The sequence below is a fragment of the Bos indicus genome, chromosome 15 (assembly GCF_029378745.1).
Source record: "Bos indicus isolate NIAB-ARS_2022 breed Sahiwal x Tharparkar chromosome 15, NIAB-ARS_B.indTharparkar_mat_pri_1.0, whole genome shotgun sequence".
Taxonomy (NCBI): Eukaryota; Metazoa; Chordata; class Mammalia; order Artiodactyla; family Bovidae; genus Bos; species Bos indicus.
The window spans coordinates 38,634,958-38,650,003 of NC_091774.1; the positions used below are offsets into that span (position 1 = coordinate 38,634,958).

At 34.7% G+C, this 15,046-nt stretch overlaps 1 protein-coding gene across 1 annotated transcript in view; it reads left to right on the forward strand.

Moving 5' to 3' along the window:
- COPB1 (COPI coat complex subunit beta 1) overlaps positions 1-15,046 on the forward strand; it is a 34,705-nt gene that overhangs the window by 11,288 nt on the left and 8,371 nt on the right. The window contains exons 8-16 of the mRNA XM_070803633.1: positions 834-953; positions 2,321-2,428; positions 2,512-2,658; positions 3,940-4,085; positions 5,542-5,638; positions 6,715-6,875; positions 7,698-7,818; positions 12,519-12,746; positions 12,905-13,084. Of these exons, the coding sequence (XP_070659734.1) occupies positions 834-953; positions 2,321-2,428; positions 2,512-2,658; positions 3,940-4,085; positions 5,542-5,638; positions 6,715-6,875; positions 7,698-7,818; positions 12,519-12,746; positions 12,905-13,084 (1,308 nt within the window). The remainder of the gene's footprint in view (positions 1-833; positions 954-2,320; positions 2,429-2,511; positions 2,659-3,939; positions 4,086-5,541; positions 5,639-6,714; positions 6,876-7,697; positions 7,819-12,518; positions 12,747-12,904; positions 13,085-15,046) is intronic.

Consider the following 15,046-nt stretch of genomic DNA (forward strand, 5'->3'; position numbering starts at 1 on the left):
TTCTCTACTGTTGACTTATGATTTTTCCTTTTGTAATCAATAAATATCTTGAGAACATACTTAGAAACTGTGCAAATATCCTATTTCTCCTCAGACTTATACCCAACTAGTTTTAGCACGTATCAGTAGATCTTTTCTACAGCAGTTTCTATTATATTCTAATGGTGATTTTTTGTTAGCCTCATTCTACACTTATTATTTGGAGTTCTGCAGGGAGGAGCTGTCCATTCTCCTTCATCCCTTCTTCCCTCCCTCGCTGTCTCCTTTCCTTCTTTCCTTCCTTTTCTTCTTTATATCAGTATGGATGTTTTATTCTATGGATTATAATCTAATATTATTATTTTGTTGATCAAATTGTCCTAGCTTTAGTCATTAGGAGCTCTTTCAGATTTCTTTGTCCTTTGCTTTTAATGACTCAGAGCCATCTTTATATTCTTGATTTTTTCTGTTCTATAATGCAAGTGGGTTAGAGTTTGTACCTAAACTAAAAGTTGCTCAGTAGCTAAACTGTTTGGGATTCTCTATCTGCTTTTTTCTGCCTTATTCCTTAGGTTCAGCCCTTAATTTTTGGCTGTTAATGAGGGTTCCTACCTGTAACAGCCTCTTCTCATCCTTTTAATTTGTGATGCTTCCAATTTTTTGTAATTTAAAAAAATAATGAAATTTGTTAGAACTTGGGTAGTAGAGGGACACATTCCTCTGAGAAAAATGCATAAATTTTCAGTGCAGGATAGTGAATGTATTTTGGCTTCTTGGAGGCTTTACTTATTTTCAGATTCTATGTTTAAGATAGATGAATGTGTTCTTAAAATGTATTTCTTTTTTTTACATAGGCTGCTGCTCAGTGTTACATTGATTTAATTATTAAGGAGAGTGACAACAATGTAAAGCTTATAGTTCTAGATCGATTGATAGAATTAAAAGAACATCCTGCTCATGAACGAGTACTACAGGTAAATATTTTTGAAACAGAGAAATCCTAAATAGAATCTTCTTACAAATTGAAATAATTCCCAATACTTTTCATCTTGGTTAGCTTAAATGCTTGGAGATTTTGGCAGTTTAAATTTTGGTCAACTAAGGTATAACTCTTGAAGCAGCGTAGCCTTTTGTGGTATTGTCTTTGTTATTAAAAGGAATTTCTAACATGAATTAATGTGTTACCTTTTATCTTTTCTATTTGTACTGCACTCGGTGTTCTTACCAGTAGAGATATATTTGTTTTAGTTTTAATTTACGTTTTTTGCAAAGTAATTAACACCAACTGAGAATGAAAGATGATTAGATTCTAGAAAATTATCAATATACCTGTTTAATCTGTGACAATGATTATTGTAAAACTAAAGCCCCATGATAAAAATAAAGCTACATTCAATGCTGATCCTGGATCAGAGTAACAACAAAAACATTTTCTAAAAGGACATTATTGGGACAGTTGGAGAAATGTGAATGCAAACTCTGTATTAGTTAATAGTATCGTTAATCAGTGTTAAGTTCTCTAAATTTTATAATTGTGTTATATACGAAATTTTTCTTATTCTTGGGTATACAGTGAAACGTTTAGGAGTATAGAGAATAAGACACAGCAAATGTGAGCTATTAACAACTGGTATGTATAAGTGAAGGTTATAGAGGAGTTTATCCTTAAAAATTTTAGAACATTTTTATCAGAATTTTTTAAAAATATAAAGTTTTAAAGAAGTGAAATATTTTGTTTTGCTATATTTAAAAATATTTGCTATAGAATTTTAAGTATCCTTCTTTAAAATATTAGTTTCCTACAGAGCCAAAATAACATTACCGCACTTAACAAAATTGTTAATGAATCATCCAATTTTCCCAGATATTCTTAAAACACCCTTTTCGTTTGATTTTTCCTATTTATAGCCATACATCACACTTGGTTGTGATGTATGTAATTGTCATGTGTGGTTCCTTAAGTCTCTTAATTTGAGCAGTATCGTTTTTTCAGAACACTGACTTGTTCGAGAGACTCCTTCTGGATGTATCTGGTTACTTTTTTCGGTGTCATTTAGCTGGTTGCTCTGACTTCTGTATTTCCTATAAACTGCACGTTTGAGCTAAAGCTTGACAGAGTCAGAGTAAACGTGTTCAGTTTGAATGCATCATATGTGATATTACATACTTCATGTTGCCTTACATCAGGCAACTCAAATTATCTGTTTTGTCCAACAGTAGTGGTTTTATTATTGATCATAGAATTAAGGTCATGATAGAACCCTCTATTCTACAGTTAAGATTTTCTTCTTGTGACCAGAAATACTGATATTAATTCTAGATTATTTCTGTTCTTTTTTAGGATCTGGTTATGGACATCCTAAGAGTTTTGAGCACACCAGACTTAGAAGTACGCAAGAAGACCCTGCAGTTAGCACTGGATCTTGTCTCCTCTAGGAATGTTGAAGAGGTAAAACAAAATTCTGACAGCACTTTGTAAGCCATGAAGCCAAACATGATGTCATTCTCACTTATTTTTGCTTTGTTCTACAGCTGGTTATTGTCCTCAAGAAGGAAGTAATTAAAACAAATAATGTGTCAGAGCATGAAGATACTGACAAATACAGACAACTCCTTGTGCGAACATTGCATTCCTGTTCTGTCCGATTTCCAGATATGGCTGCAAATGTTATTCCTGTGGTATGTAATTTCAGTGATCTCAATTTTGAAATTCTCTAAAAATAAGAATTAGGAAATTTTAGTTATTTGACAGTTAAATTCTAGAAATCTCAGCTTTTTATAATCACTAAATCTCATGGTCAGAAGAGATCTTTATGTCTGCTACTAAGCTCAAAAGGATAAGAACTCTGACTTCTTTCTTTCACATCTTCACTGAAAAAACAACAATAAAAAATAATGACAAATATACCTCCATATACTATTATAACTAATGTTTGTTGGTGGTGGTTTAGTTGGTAAGTCGTGTCCGACTCTTGTGACCCCATGGACTGTCTGCCAGGTTCCTTTGTCTATGGGATTCTCCGGGCAAGAGTACTGAAGTGGGTTGCTGTTTCCTTCTCAGGGGATCTTCCCAATCCAGGGATCGCACCCAGGTCTCCTGCCTTGTAGGCAGATTCTTTACCAACTGAGCTATGAGTGAAGCCCTTAATGTTTGTTACTATTACCTATAGTAAAATATTCTGTGTATATAAATCAATCAGTAGGGCAAATAAGTTTCTTTCAGATAATCAATTAAGATAATCTCTTAAATTTGAAGGATTTAGAGGAAAAATTAGCATACCAAGAATGTTTTTCTTTCTGTCATTGTCAGACAAATGAGGTATGTTATTGTAATTTGAAATTTTGACTTTGAGTTCTGAATTTTCTCTAAAGTGATTTTACTTTTAGTTACAACTTTGTGTGTCTGCAGTTAATTTATTTTGAATTGTGGATTTCCAGCTTCAGTTTTTGTTTTTTTGGTTATGCTGGGCCTTCGTTGCTGCACATGGGCTTTCTCTAGTTGCAGCGAGCAGGGGCTACTCTAGTCGTCGTGTGTGGGCTTCTCATTGCAGTGGCTTCTCTTGTCGCAGCACAGACTCTAGGGTGATGGGCCTCAGTAGTTTCGGTGCACGGGCTTGGTTGCTCCAAGGCATGTGGATCTTCCTGGACCCCTGGACCAGGAATCAAACCTGTGTCTCCTGTGCTGGCAGGTGGATTCTTATCCACTGGACTAGCAGGGAAGTCCTCTAGCTTCAGTTTTATCATGTGTTTTGTAATAAACTTCGCTGCAGGTAAACTGAAGAGTCATCATGCCTTTGTTTACATAATGGGACTTGTCTCTCAACTTACATTTTGCTGTGTATTTGAGAAGTATTGTTTATTTTCTTTGTAAACTTGTTCAGTTTACTTATTAACCTTAGGTAATAGGTAATTTTCTTTCTGAAAATGTGTAATTGCTATCCCTTTTTATTATTCTTTTAGCTAATGGAATTTCTCAGTGACAGTAATGAAGCAGCAGCTGCAGATGTTTTGGAGTTTGTTCGTGAAGCCATTCAGCGCTTTGATAACCTGAGAATGCTTATTGTTGAGAAGATGCTTGAAGTCTTTCATGCTATCAAATCTGTCAAGTAGGTTTAAAATCTGTTTAAATGTAAAGTTAAGCATTTTACCAATTTCTGTCTTTAAGGGTAAGTTGATAGAAAATATAAGACAGGAGAGCTGTCTTAAAACAGTTAAGACAAAATGAGACAAAATAAATGTCAGAAACATGTCACCCCTACTCTCACTCTTAGTGAATCCATAATCTATCAGCAAAAAAATTTTTGGTAGGTAGGTATGATTTAGATAGGTTTCTCCATTTTCATTTCCTCTAAAGCATCATAAATTCTAAAGTGACTAAGAAACATATTTTTATTTATTTGTTTTGTTATGTACCTTGACCAAGTGGGCTTATTACAGGGATGCAAGACTAGTTAAAAAAATTCAATCTATGTAATCCACCATATTAACAAGGGAAAGAATTACCCCCACCCTCCACCGCAGCACATACAAGCAAAACTATTAGAGCTAATAAATGAGCTCAAGATTGCAGCTTACAAGATCAGTATTAAGTATCAATTGCATTTTATACACTTGCAAGGAATAATCTGATAAGGCAAATATTTTTAAAAGGTATTATTTTAGGGATACCATTATTATTTATATTCCCTCTTTAGCATTTACTGAAGTGGAGGTTTGAAAATAACAGCCTAAATCTGTTATGTTTCCCTTCAGATAGCCTTTGCTAATGAGAAAGGACTATTGCAGCTGAGTTTGCTTCATTTAAATCACCTGATGGATTGTAGTAGCCTTGCCTTATATCTGCCTGTATAGAAAAGAAGGGAGTACAATGTTGGTTTTATGATATGAAAATGTATTGAGATTTATGGAAGTGAGAAAGATTTGTTTCCTTTCTGGAAAAAAAAAATCATGTCAAAGTTTAGCTTTTGGCAGCCATAACCTCTTAGGGTTTCAGTTTCTAGAATTTTTTTGGAATAAATTTAATGAAAATCTTAGGGAAAAGATGACTGAAGACTTAATTCACTTCAACATTTTTAACTAGAAAATTGTTGCTTGCTTTTATTTGAGGTTTTTTTTGTTGTTGTTTTGATTCTCTGCATTCCTTCCTTTTTCATTGGTCTATTTGGCATCCCTGCCTCTTCAGTGAATTACTTTTTATATAAAAATAATACATACTTTTAATAGTGGTAGGTTATAAAATCAAAGTTACCTTAAATTCTGTCTGAAATGAAAGACAACACATGTCTGGGAAACATTAGGGTATTTTATTTTTTAAACTCCTGGGTTTACCAGTTGTAGAATGTTCCTAAATAAAAACACTTACTTTCCTTTTAATTCTTGTGACTTCAGGAGAAAATCAAAGAAACTTAGTGTCTTGTTATATTCTTTCTTAACGTTTCATCCATAGTCCCTTGGAACTGCAGAATATTTTTTTCTTCCTTAAGCTTAAACTCACAAAAAAAGATCACTGCTTCAAAATTTGTTAGCCGAGTCAGTTCTTCGTAACTTGCATTCTTGCCTTAGGATTTACCGAGGAGCATTGTGGATCCTGGGAGAATACTGTAGTACCAAGGAAGACATTCAGAGTGTGATGACTGAGGTCCGCAGGTCCCTTGGGGAGGTATGTTTTACTTTAATAAATGCTAGTTTATGTGGTGATTTTTATTTTAGTAAATCTGACTTTTATGTGGTGATTTACTTTTGTGTTTTTATTTACTAGTGTTTGGGCTAAAGAACATTGAAAAAATTTTAATTACCTAGATAATTAAGCCTCTGGTCAATGGGAAATTAGGGGAGTTGTCCTCCCCTGCATTGATAACACATGTTCTTTTATCTGTAGTATTTACCATTCTGGATAAAATTTTATTTGAACAAAAGGTTATATATTTTAAAAAAGGAAAAAGAATTGTAAAACTCTGCTTAATCCTCTGTGTTATAAAAAAAAGAATTCTTGTAAGAACAGGGCTGACTTTAGAATACCTATTTATGTACTAAAACTGGCAGCATTTTCCTCATCTAAACAAGCCCATATAGTAGAATAGAAAGGACAGTGCTTGTTAGGAACCTGGATTCCAGTCTTGCTTCTGCCAGTAATAACTCTGGGACTTTGGATATAATTTCCTTAACCTGACTGGACATCAAGTTTTTCATCTATATAATAAGGTCGGTAGATAATGATTGACGACTCTTGGAGCTCATAAATTAGATGATAGACTGGTATTATCGAGAAGGCAGTGGCAACCCACTACAGTACTCTTGCCTGGAAAATCCCATGGATGGAGGAGCCTGGTAGGCTGCAGCCCATGGGGTTGCTAAGAGTCGGACACAACTGAACGACTTCACTTTCACTTTTCATTTTCATGCATTGGAGAAGGAAATGGCAACCCACTCCAGTGTTCTTGCCTGGAGAATCCCAGAAACGGCGGAGCCTGGTGGGCTGCCATCTATGGGGTCACACAGAGTAGGACACGACTGAAGTGACTTAGCAGCAGCAGACTGGTATTAAGAAATAAATGCATAGTATCTACTTGGTTTAAAAGAGAGGAAGTTGGGTGACTTCCCTGGCATTCCAGTGGTTAAGACTCCACACTTCCTATGCAGGGAGTGCAGGTTCGATCCCTGATTGGGGAAGAATTATTGGATATTTAAATATGTTTGGCTTCCTACTGATATTTGATGTTTCCTTTTGATTTTTAGATCCCAATTGTAGAGTCAGAGATTAAAAAAGAAGCTGGTGAATTAAAACCTGAAGAAGAAATAACTGTGGGTCCAGTTCAGAAATTGGTAACTGAGATGGGCACCTATGCAACTCAGAGTGCCCTTAGCAGTTCTAGACCAACCAAGAAAGAGGAAGAAAGGTAATTTGCAGCACCTGGGACCTGCGAGCTATACTTCTGTGTATAAAACAGTCAGAGGACTTCTTTCTCTTATTAGTTTACTCTTTTGATCCAAGTAGAAATCTTCACTATTTAAGATACTTGGAAGGAAAAGGATGTTTAAGTTCTTTCTTCCAGAAATTGTGTTAATAGTTTTAATTCTCTGCTCCTAATAAATATTCTCATTGAACTGTGTTCTATTTAAACTAAGATTACTTTACTCACATAGAAAATACTAAGTGGAGGTAACTAATGATATTTGAGTTTTATTTCCAAATAACATTTGGAAAACATATTTTCAAGATTTTGCACTTCTGATTGATGGAAAAAAAATTTGATGTTTTCCTCCATATTTGCTCTCCAATTATATAGTGAAGATGATGAAAATTTTGACGATGTCTAAAATTTTAATGGTTACTATGTATTAGGCATTGTACTAAATAAATAGCTTGTCTCTGATAGTCTTTGACAGTATTCTGTTGATTAGCCACATTTCATAGAGGAGGAATTTGAGGCTTAAAGAGGTTTGGAACTACCCAAAGGGACGCAATAAATGAATATACACCTTTAACAGTTTTCTGTTTATTTATTTAGCTCTTTTAACATTGCAGATGTGTTAAAGCCATGTATTTTTTAAAATCTTTTTCCTTTTTTATTCTGAGAGGTAAAGAGGGAGCTAGTGGAGATTTTTATCATCGAAGGGTGGCAGTGAGAGTATGAAATAGGCTTCCTTGAGTCATTTGTACAAAAGCTGCATGCTGCTTAAGAAGTTGGTGGGTTTCATTTGCCTTGATTGCTTTGCAGACCTCCCCTAAGAGGATTCCTTCTGGATGGAGATTTCTTTGTTGCTGCCTCCCTTGCCACAACTCTGACCAAGATTGCCTTGCGCTATGTGGCTTTGGTTCAGGAGAAGAAAAAGCAAAATGTAAGTTCATTTATTCTACATTTACCTAAAATGAGTATTGAGTGCCTGCTATATGCATTGAACAGTGAGGACCCAAAAGTGAATGAATGCTTAATTCCTGTCATAAAAGAGCTTATGCTTTAAATGGGGAAATGGACACAGTAATATAATGAAATATAGATATATAGTATAATGATTGTAAAATTGACATAGTAATGTAATAACAACACAGTATGATTAGTCCAGTGGAAGTGATACACGGGTTTATGAAGTTATTTCTGATTGCTGGGATTAGTCAGAGCCCAGTGAAGGAAATGCCTGTCTCTCCAGCATCTTCATCCTGCCAGTCATAGTCTGTTTTATCCTAGAAATGCCTCTTAAATATATTCCCATTTTTGCAGTTCATACCTTCTTCGTGGCTTCTGACCATTCTGACTATATACTCATTTACAATAATGTACTGTCGTTCTACCCAACCGCTACTGCCATCCTTTATGTTATTGTCCTATATTTTATTTCTGCGTGTCATTTAATCAACACTGTGATGCGTTATTATTATTTTTCCTTTAAATAGTCAGTTATCTTTTATGTATATATGTACCATTTCTTTCCCTTTTCTTATTTACCTAGTGACCAGACTCATGTTGGGAAGGGATATACTTGCAAGTTTTAAGTAATTGAGAGTTGGAAACAGGACACAGTTCAAGTACCTTTTTGGGTTTTGTGTTTTTTTTTTTCATTTTTGCTTTGTTTATTTTCATATTTTTCTTCATGGTAAAATACATGTAACATAAAGTTTACCATTTAAACTATTTTTAAGTGTACTGTTCAGTGTTGTGAGTACATTCAAATTGTTAGCCATTACCACTATCCCTCTCCAGAACTTTTTCATCATCCCAAACTGGAAATAACCAGCAAACAATAACCCCATATTCCCTCCCCTAGTCCTTGGCCACCACCATTCTGCTTTTCTGCCTCTATAAATTTGCCTGTTCTACACACCTATTATAAATGGAATTATACAATATTTGTCCTTCAGTGACAGGCTTATTTCATTTAGCATAATGTTTTCAAGGTTCATTTGAATGATAGTGTTGTCAGAACTTCTTTCTTTTTTCAGGCCGTCTAATATTCTGCTCTTACTGTTTATCCATTCATCCATATAAATAGTCAGTTTTCTTCTAAATATTTTTTAATGAGAAAAAAGTTATACTTACAGTGTTTTTAATTTTTTTGTATACATGCAGATTTCTATCTGATATTTTCTTCCTGCCTGAAGAAGTTGATTATTCTTATAATGCAGGTCTGCTGAAGATGAATTCTCTCAGCTTTCATTTGCCTGAAAAAAATCTTTGCTTTCATTAAAAAAAAAATCACTTTGTGGTAAAACTGAGTGTTTTTTATTTTATTTTTATTCATATCTTTTTCACATTGTTAAAATAAGGAGTGATGTAATGAAAATTAATGAGAAAAAAATCAGTCATGGTTAAAACACTGAAGTACAAATCTTGTTAATATTGTAGTGGAGATAGAAACATCAAAAATAGGATTCCATTCAGTTCAGTTCAGGTCAACAAAAACCTTTCCTCAGAAAGAGTTTATTATGACTTTTATCTTTGAAACACTTTTTCCCTAGTAGTGATCATTTTGTGTTTTACCATATTGTAGTTTCACTTAACTTTATAACATTTTCCCTATGCTCTTCTAAACCCTTCCTAATCATAATAATATTTAATAGTTCCATAATAATCCATTAGATTCTTTCATGTAGTCAAACCTCCATATAATAAGACACTTTATTTTTAGATAGGGATTTTTGAAGGATTTTTTTTTTTTCCTCATTTCAAGTAAGAGTTTTCTGAAGTATATTTCTTTTTTTTTTCTTCTAATTTTATTTTATTTTTAAACTTTACAATATTGTATTGGTTTTGCCAAATATCAAAATGAATCCGCCACAGGTATACATGTGTTCCCCATCCTGAACCCTCCTCCCTCCCCATACCATCCCTCTGGGTCGTCCCAGTGCGCCAGCCCCAAGCATCCTGTATCATGCATCGAACCTGGACTGGTGACTCGTTTCATATATGATATTATACATATTTCAATGCCATTCTCCCAAATCATCCCACCCTCTCCCTCTCCCACAGAGTCCAAAAGACTGTTCCATACATCAGTGTCTCTTTTGCTGTCTCGTATACAGGGTTATTGTTACCATCTGTCTAAATTCCATATATATGTGTTAGTATACTGTATTGGTGTTTTTCTTTCTGGCTTACTTCACTCTGTATAATAGGCTCCAGTTTCATCCACCTCATTAGAACTGATTCAAATGTATTCTTTTTAATGGCTGAGTAATACTCCATTGTGTATATGTACCACAGCTTTCTTATCCATTCATCTATGCAAACTAGTACAGCCACTATGGAGAACAGTGTGGAGATTCCTTTAAAAACTGGAAATAGAACTGCCTTATGATCCAGCAATCCCACTGCTGGGCGTACACACTGAGGAAACCAGAATTGAAAGAGACACGTATGGGGAGGGGGGAGAGAGGAGGGTTCAAAAAAAAAAAGTAAATAAAAAAATATATATATATATAAAAAAAAAAAAGAAAGACACATGTGTACCCCAATGTTCATCACAGCACTGTTTATAATAGCAAGGATTTTTTTAAAAAATTTCCATCGTATAGCTTTCCTCCTAAATCCATAAATAAGATTCAGAGGATCAGGTAAATTATAAGATGTGTTATCTCTTTTAATCATTTACTTTTATTTATGAGGAGTAACTTACTTTGTAATTCTCTGAGGGCCCTTATTTATTTATTTAGGTCTTGTCTGTTCTTTAAATTATGCTTCTTAAAAATCTCCAACATTTTATGCCTTGGTTCTGCAAGTTGGGAGAGCGTTTCCTGGAATCTGTTTAAGAGAACCAGCTTACTGGTAACATACTAGTTCAAGAAATTTGCCACCTTTGATACAAGGCAGAAGGAGGTTTGGTTGTTCATCACCATGCTGTCTTGGCTTTCCTTCATTTATGGCTTTTCCAACACTTTTCATTTCTTAATGTAGATCTGACTTTCTCTCTGGTATCGTACACCTTTTGCCTAAAGAATTTGCTTTAACTTCTCTTGTAGTGCAGATCTGTTGACAGTTAATTCTTTAGGTTTTTGATTGTCTGAAAAAGCCTTTATTTCTCCTTCAGTTTTGAAAGATATCTTTGAGGTATAGCGTTCTCGGTTGACAGTTTTTTCTTTTAGCACTGTAAAGATGTTGCTTCACTGTTCTCTGGCTTTCAGTACTATCAAGATGTTGCTCTTGTGCCTCTTTGTGGAGTGTGTCCTGTTTTCCTTCAGCTGGTTTTGGATTTTCTCCTTATCACTATAATTATAATTTCAGGTTTCAGTCATTTGATTAGGATATGCTTTAGTGTGATTTTCTTTATGTTTCCTTTGGTTATGGTTCATTGAGCTTCTTGAATATGTGGTTTTATAGTTTTTATCAAATATGAGAAATTTTTGGTTATTATTTCTTTAGCTACCTTTTTCTGTCTCCCCTTCTCTTTCTTTCTAGAGACCATATCTGGACACAAAGGATTATTACATTTATCCTTCCCAGGCTTCTGATAATTTTTTCATATCTGTATGCTGATCACAATGTGTAGATACATGTACATCACAATGGTGGAAAACAGTACAGAAAACCAAGGGACCGGTCTAGGTTACAAGGGGCTCAAGAGAATAATAATCAAATAAAATGTATGAACCTGGTCTTGGATTTAAAAAAAAAAAATTTTTGTGACAATTAGGAAGATTTAATTGAATTTGGAGTGTAGTAGATATAGTTGGGAATTGTTACATTTCTTAGGTGAGATAATGATACTGTGATTATCCAGGAAACTGTCCTGAATCAAGAGATGTTTGCTAAAGCACTTATGAAGTAAAGATTCTTGCTTTCATACGTTAAGCCAAAAAAATTGTTGTTGTTGTTTAGTTGCTAAGTCAGAAGTCTGACTCTTTGTGACACCATGGACTGTAGACCACCAGGCTCTTCTGTCCGTGGGATTTCCTAGGCTAAAATACTGGAATGGGTTGCCATTTCCTTCTCCAAGGGAACTTCCCAACCCAGAGATTGAATCCCCACCTCCTGCATTGCAGGCAGATTCTTTACCATTGAGCCACCTCAGAAGCCCAAGTCAAAAAAATAAATGTACATATGTGGTTAGAATAAGAACACAGTTTTGGCAGAATATTAACAATTGGTGAAGTATATCATTCTTGGGCTCCAAAATCAATGCAGACAGTGACTGCAGCTACAAGATTAGAAAGACACTTGCTCCTGAAGAATAGCTATGACACACCTAGACAGTGTATTAAAAAGCAAAGACATCACTTTGCCAACAAAGGTTGGCAAAGCAGTTCATGGGGTCACACAGAGTCAGACATGACTTGGAGACTGAACAGTAACAAAAAATCATTCTTTTAACTTTCCGAAGTTGGAAAGTGTGAGAGAAAATAGTTTTAAAATCTCTACTCAATCAGTTGGGGGTTAATGAAGGTTTTAGAGGATGGCAGGAAGGAGAAGGGTGTAAAAAAATAAAATCTAAAATATTCAGGTTAAGTGATATTAGGTTTAATTTCTTGGATTTTGAGTTATATTAAAGTGACATTATTGCATTTGGAGAAGCCTGACAATAAATAAACCATTTCTTTCCTTGTCTAGTCTTTTGTTGCTGAAGCAATGTTGCTCATGGCCACTATCCTACATTTGGGAAAATCCTCTCTTCCTAAGAAGCCGATTACAGACGATGATGTAGATCGAATCTCCTTGTGCCTCAAGGTCTTATCTGAATGTTCACCTTTAATGAATGACATTTTCAATAAGGAATGCAGACAGTCCCTTTCTCACATGTTATCTGCTAAACTTGAAGAAGAAAAATTATCCCAAAAGGTAAGGTATATACATGATAAAGGCATAAAAGTGCTTTGTGTTCTTTGTTGTTGATTTTTCAGTTCTCATGTGTGAGGAGTGTCTATGTTGAAGGCCTCCAAAAAGCTATCTTTTTTTTCCAAATTAATGAGAGTTGGTATATTGTTTTTGCAACACAGAAAGAATCTGAAAAGAGGAATGTGACAGTACAGCCTGATGACCCCATTTCCTTCATGCAACTAACTGCAAAGAATGAAATGAACTGCAAGGAAGATCAGTTTCAGCTGAGTTTGCTGGCAGCAATGGGTAACACACAGAGAAAAGAAGCTGCAGATCCCTTAGCATCTAAACTTAACAAGGTAACGATATATCAAATACACCAGTGGATTATTTAAATTGGCTGCTTAAGAAAGTACTAATCAAGAATTTGTTTGTCCTGCTGTTTATTGTAAAAGAAAAATAACTAGTACAGGATATTTTTTTGTCCTTACTGTGATTGATAGGTTCATTAAATGTGAATTGAAACTCAGTGGAACCTGATACTTTTCTATATGCTAGTACTATTAGTCCTGTGGCTGATTTCATAACTTGTTCCAGTTGTGTGTCAAATTACCGTAAACTAAAACATTGAGCCAAGGGATCCTGAGAGGTTAACTAGAGCTTTTAAAACGTAGAACACTAGCCTCCTCCTCCACACCCTGCCCTCAGTTTCTCCTGTCCCCTGCTACTTTAAACAGTGCAACTCCACTTTTATATTCTTAATGTATTGAGTTCCATATAAGATTTCATTAGGAAAATTATTCTTATATCTCTCTTTTCTCAAATATTAAATTTACACATCCATGACCTAGTTTAATCCTTCCTCTGTTAGATAAGTAAACAGTCTCAAATTGATTTTTTTGCCCAAGGTAAGATTAGTGGCAGAATAGGAACTACTAAAACACTTTCTCCCTTAAAATTGGTAATTGATATTGACAGTATTACAGTTATAAATTTTTTTCACTTTGTTTTTTGAAATTGTGGTAAAATTTACATAAAATCAAATTTACTCTCTTAACTTACTTAAATATATATATATATCAGTTGATTTGGCTGCATCAGGTCTCAGTTATGACACTTGCTTAGTTGCCCTGCAACATAAGAGATCTTAGTTGCCTGACCGGGGATCAAACCTTCATCTCCTGCATTGCAAGGTAGATTCTTGACCACTGGACTCCCAGAGAAATCCCCTCTTAACTGTTTTTAAGTGTCCAGTTCAGTGGCATTAAGTACATTGACATTATTATGTAACTATCAGCACCATCTATCCCCTGAACTATTTTCATTTTTCAAAACTGAAACTCTATGCCCATGAAACAATATTTCCCCATTCCCATCTTGCCTCAGCCCTTGGTAGTCACATTCTACTTTTTATCCCAGTAAATTTGACTATGCCGGGTACCTTACATTAGTGTAATCATACAATTTCATCCTTTTGTGACTGGTTTCTTAGTTCATTTAGCCTAATGTCTTCAAGGTTCATCCAGTTTGTAACGTGTCAGAATTTCCTTTCCTTTCAAGGCTAAATATATACCACATTTTGTTTATCTGTTCATCTGTTGATGGACACTTGGGTTGCTTCAAACTTTTGGTTGTTGTGAGTAATGCTGCCATGAAGGTGGATGTTTGGATATCTCTTTGAGGTCTACTTTCGTTTGTGTTAAACCCAGAAATGGAATTGCTGGATAGTATAGTGATTCTGCTTTAGTATTTTGAGGACCGCTGTACTGTTCCATGTAGCAAGCTGCACTGTTTTACATTCCAACCTTCAATGCAGAAGGGGTTCTGATTTCTCCATCTTCTTGCCAACACTTACTTTTCATTTCTGTTATAGTAACGATCCTAATGGGTATGAAGTGACATTTTGTTTTACTTTTGATTTGCATTTCCCTAGTGATTAGTAATGTTGGATGTAATGTCTACTCACGTCCTTTGAGAGTGATTTTAATCTGGTTGATTGTTTTCTATATGTTGAGTTGTAGGATTTCTTTATGTATTCTGGATACAAGTCGCTTATCAGATGTATGATTTACAAATATTTTCTTCCATTCTCTGGGTTGCCTTTTCACTGTGTTAATAATGTTCTTGGATGCACAAAAGTTTGTGATTTTTGATGTAGTCTAATTTACCTATTTTTTTCTTTTGCTGCCTATGTTTTTGGTGAAATGTTATGTTTTACATTTTTAAAATATTATATATACTCTGGATTTTTCTTTTCTTTATTTTTTTTTTATGGAGTCGCAAAGAGTCGAACACGACTGAGCAACTGAACTGAACTGGAT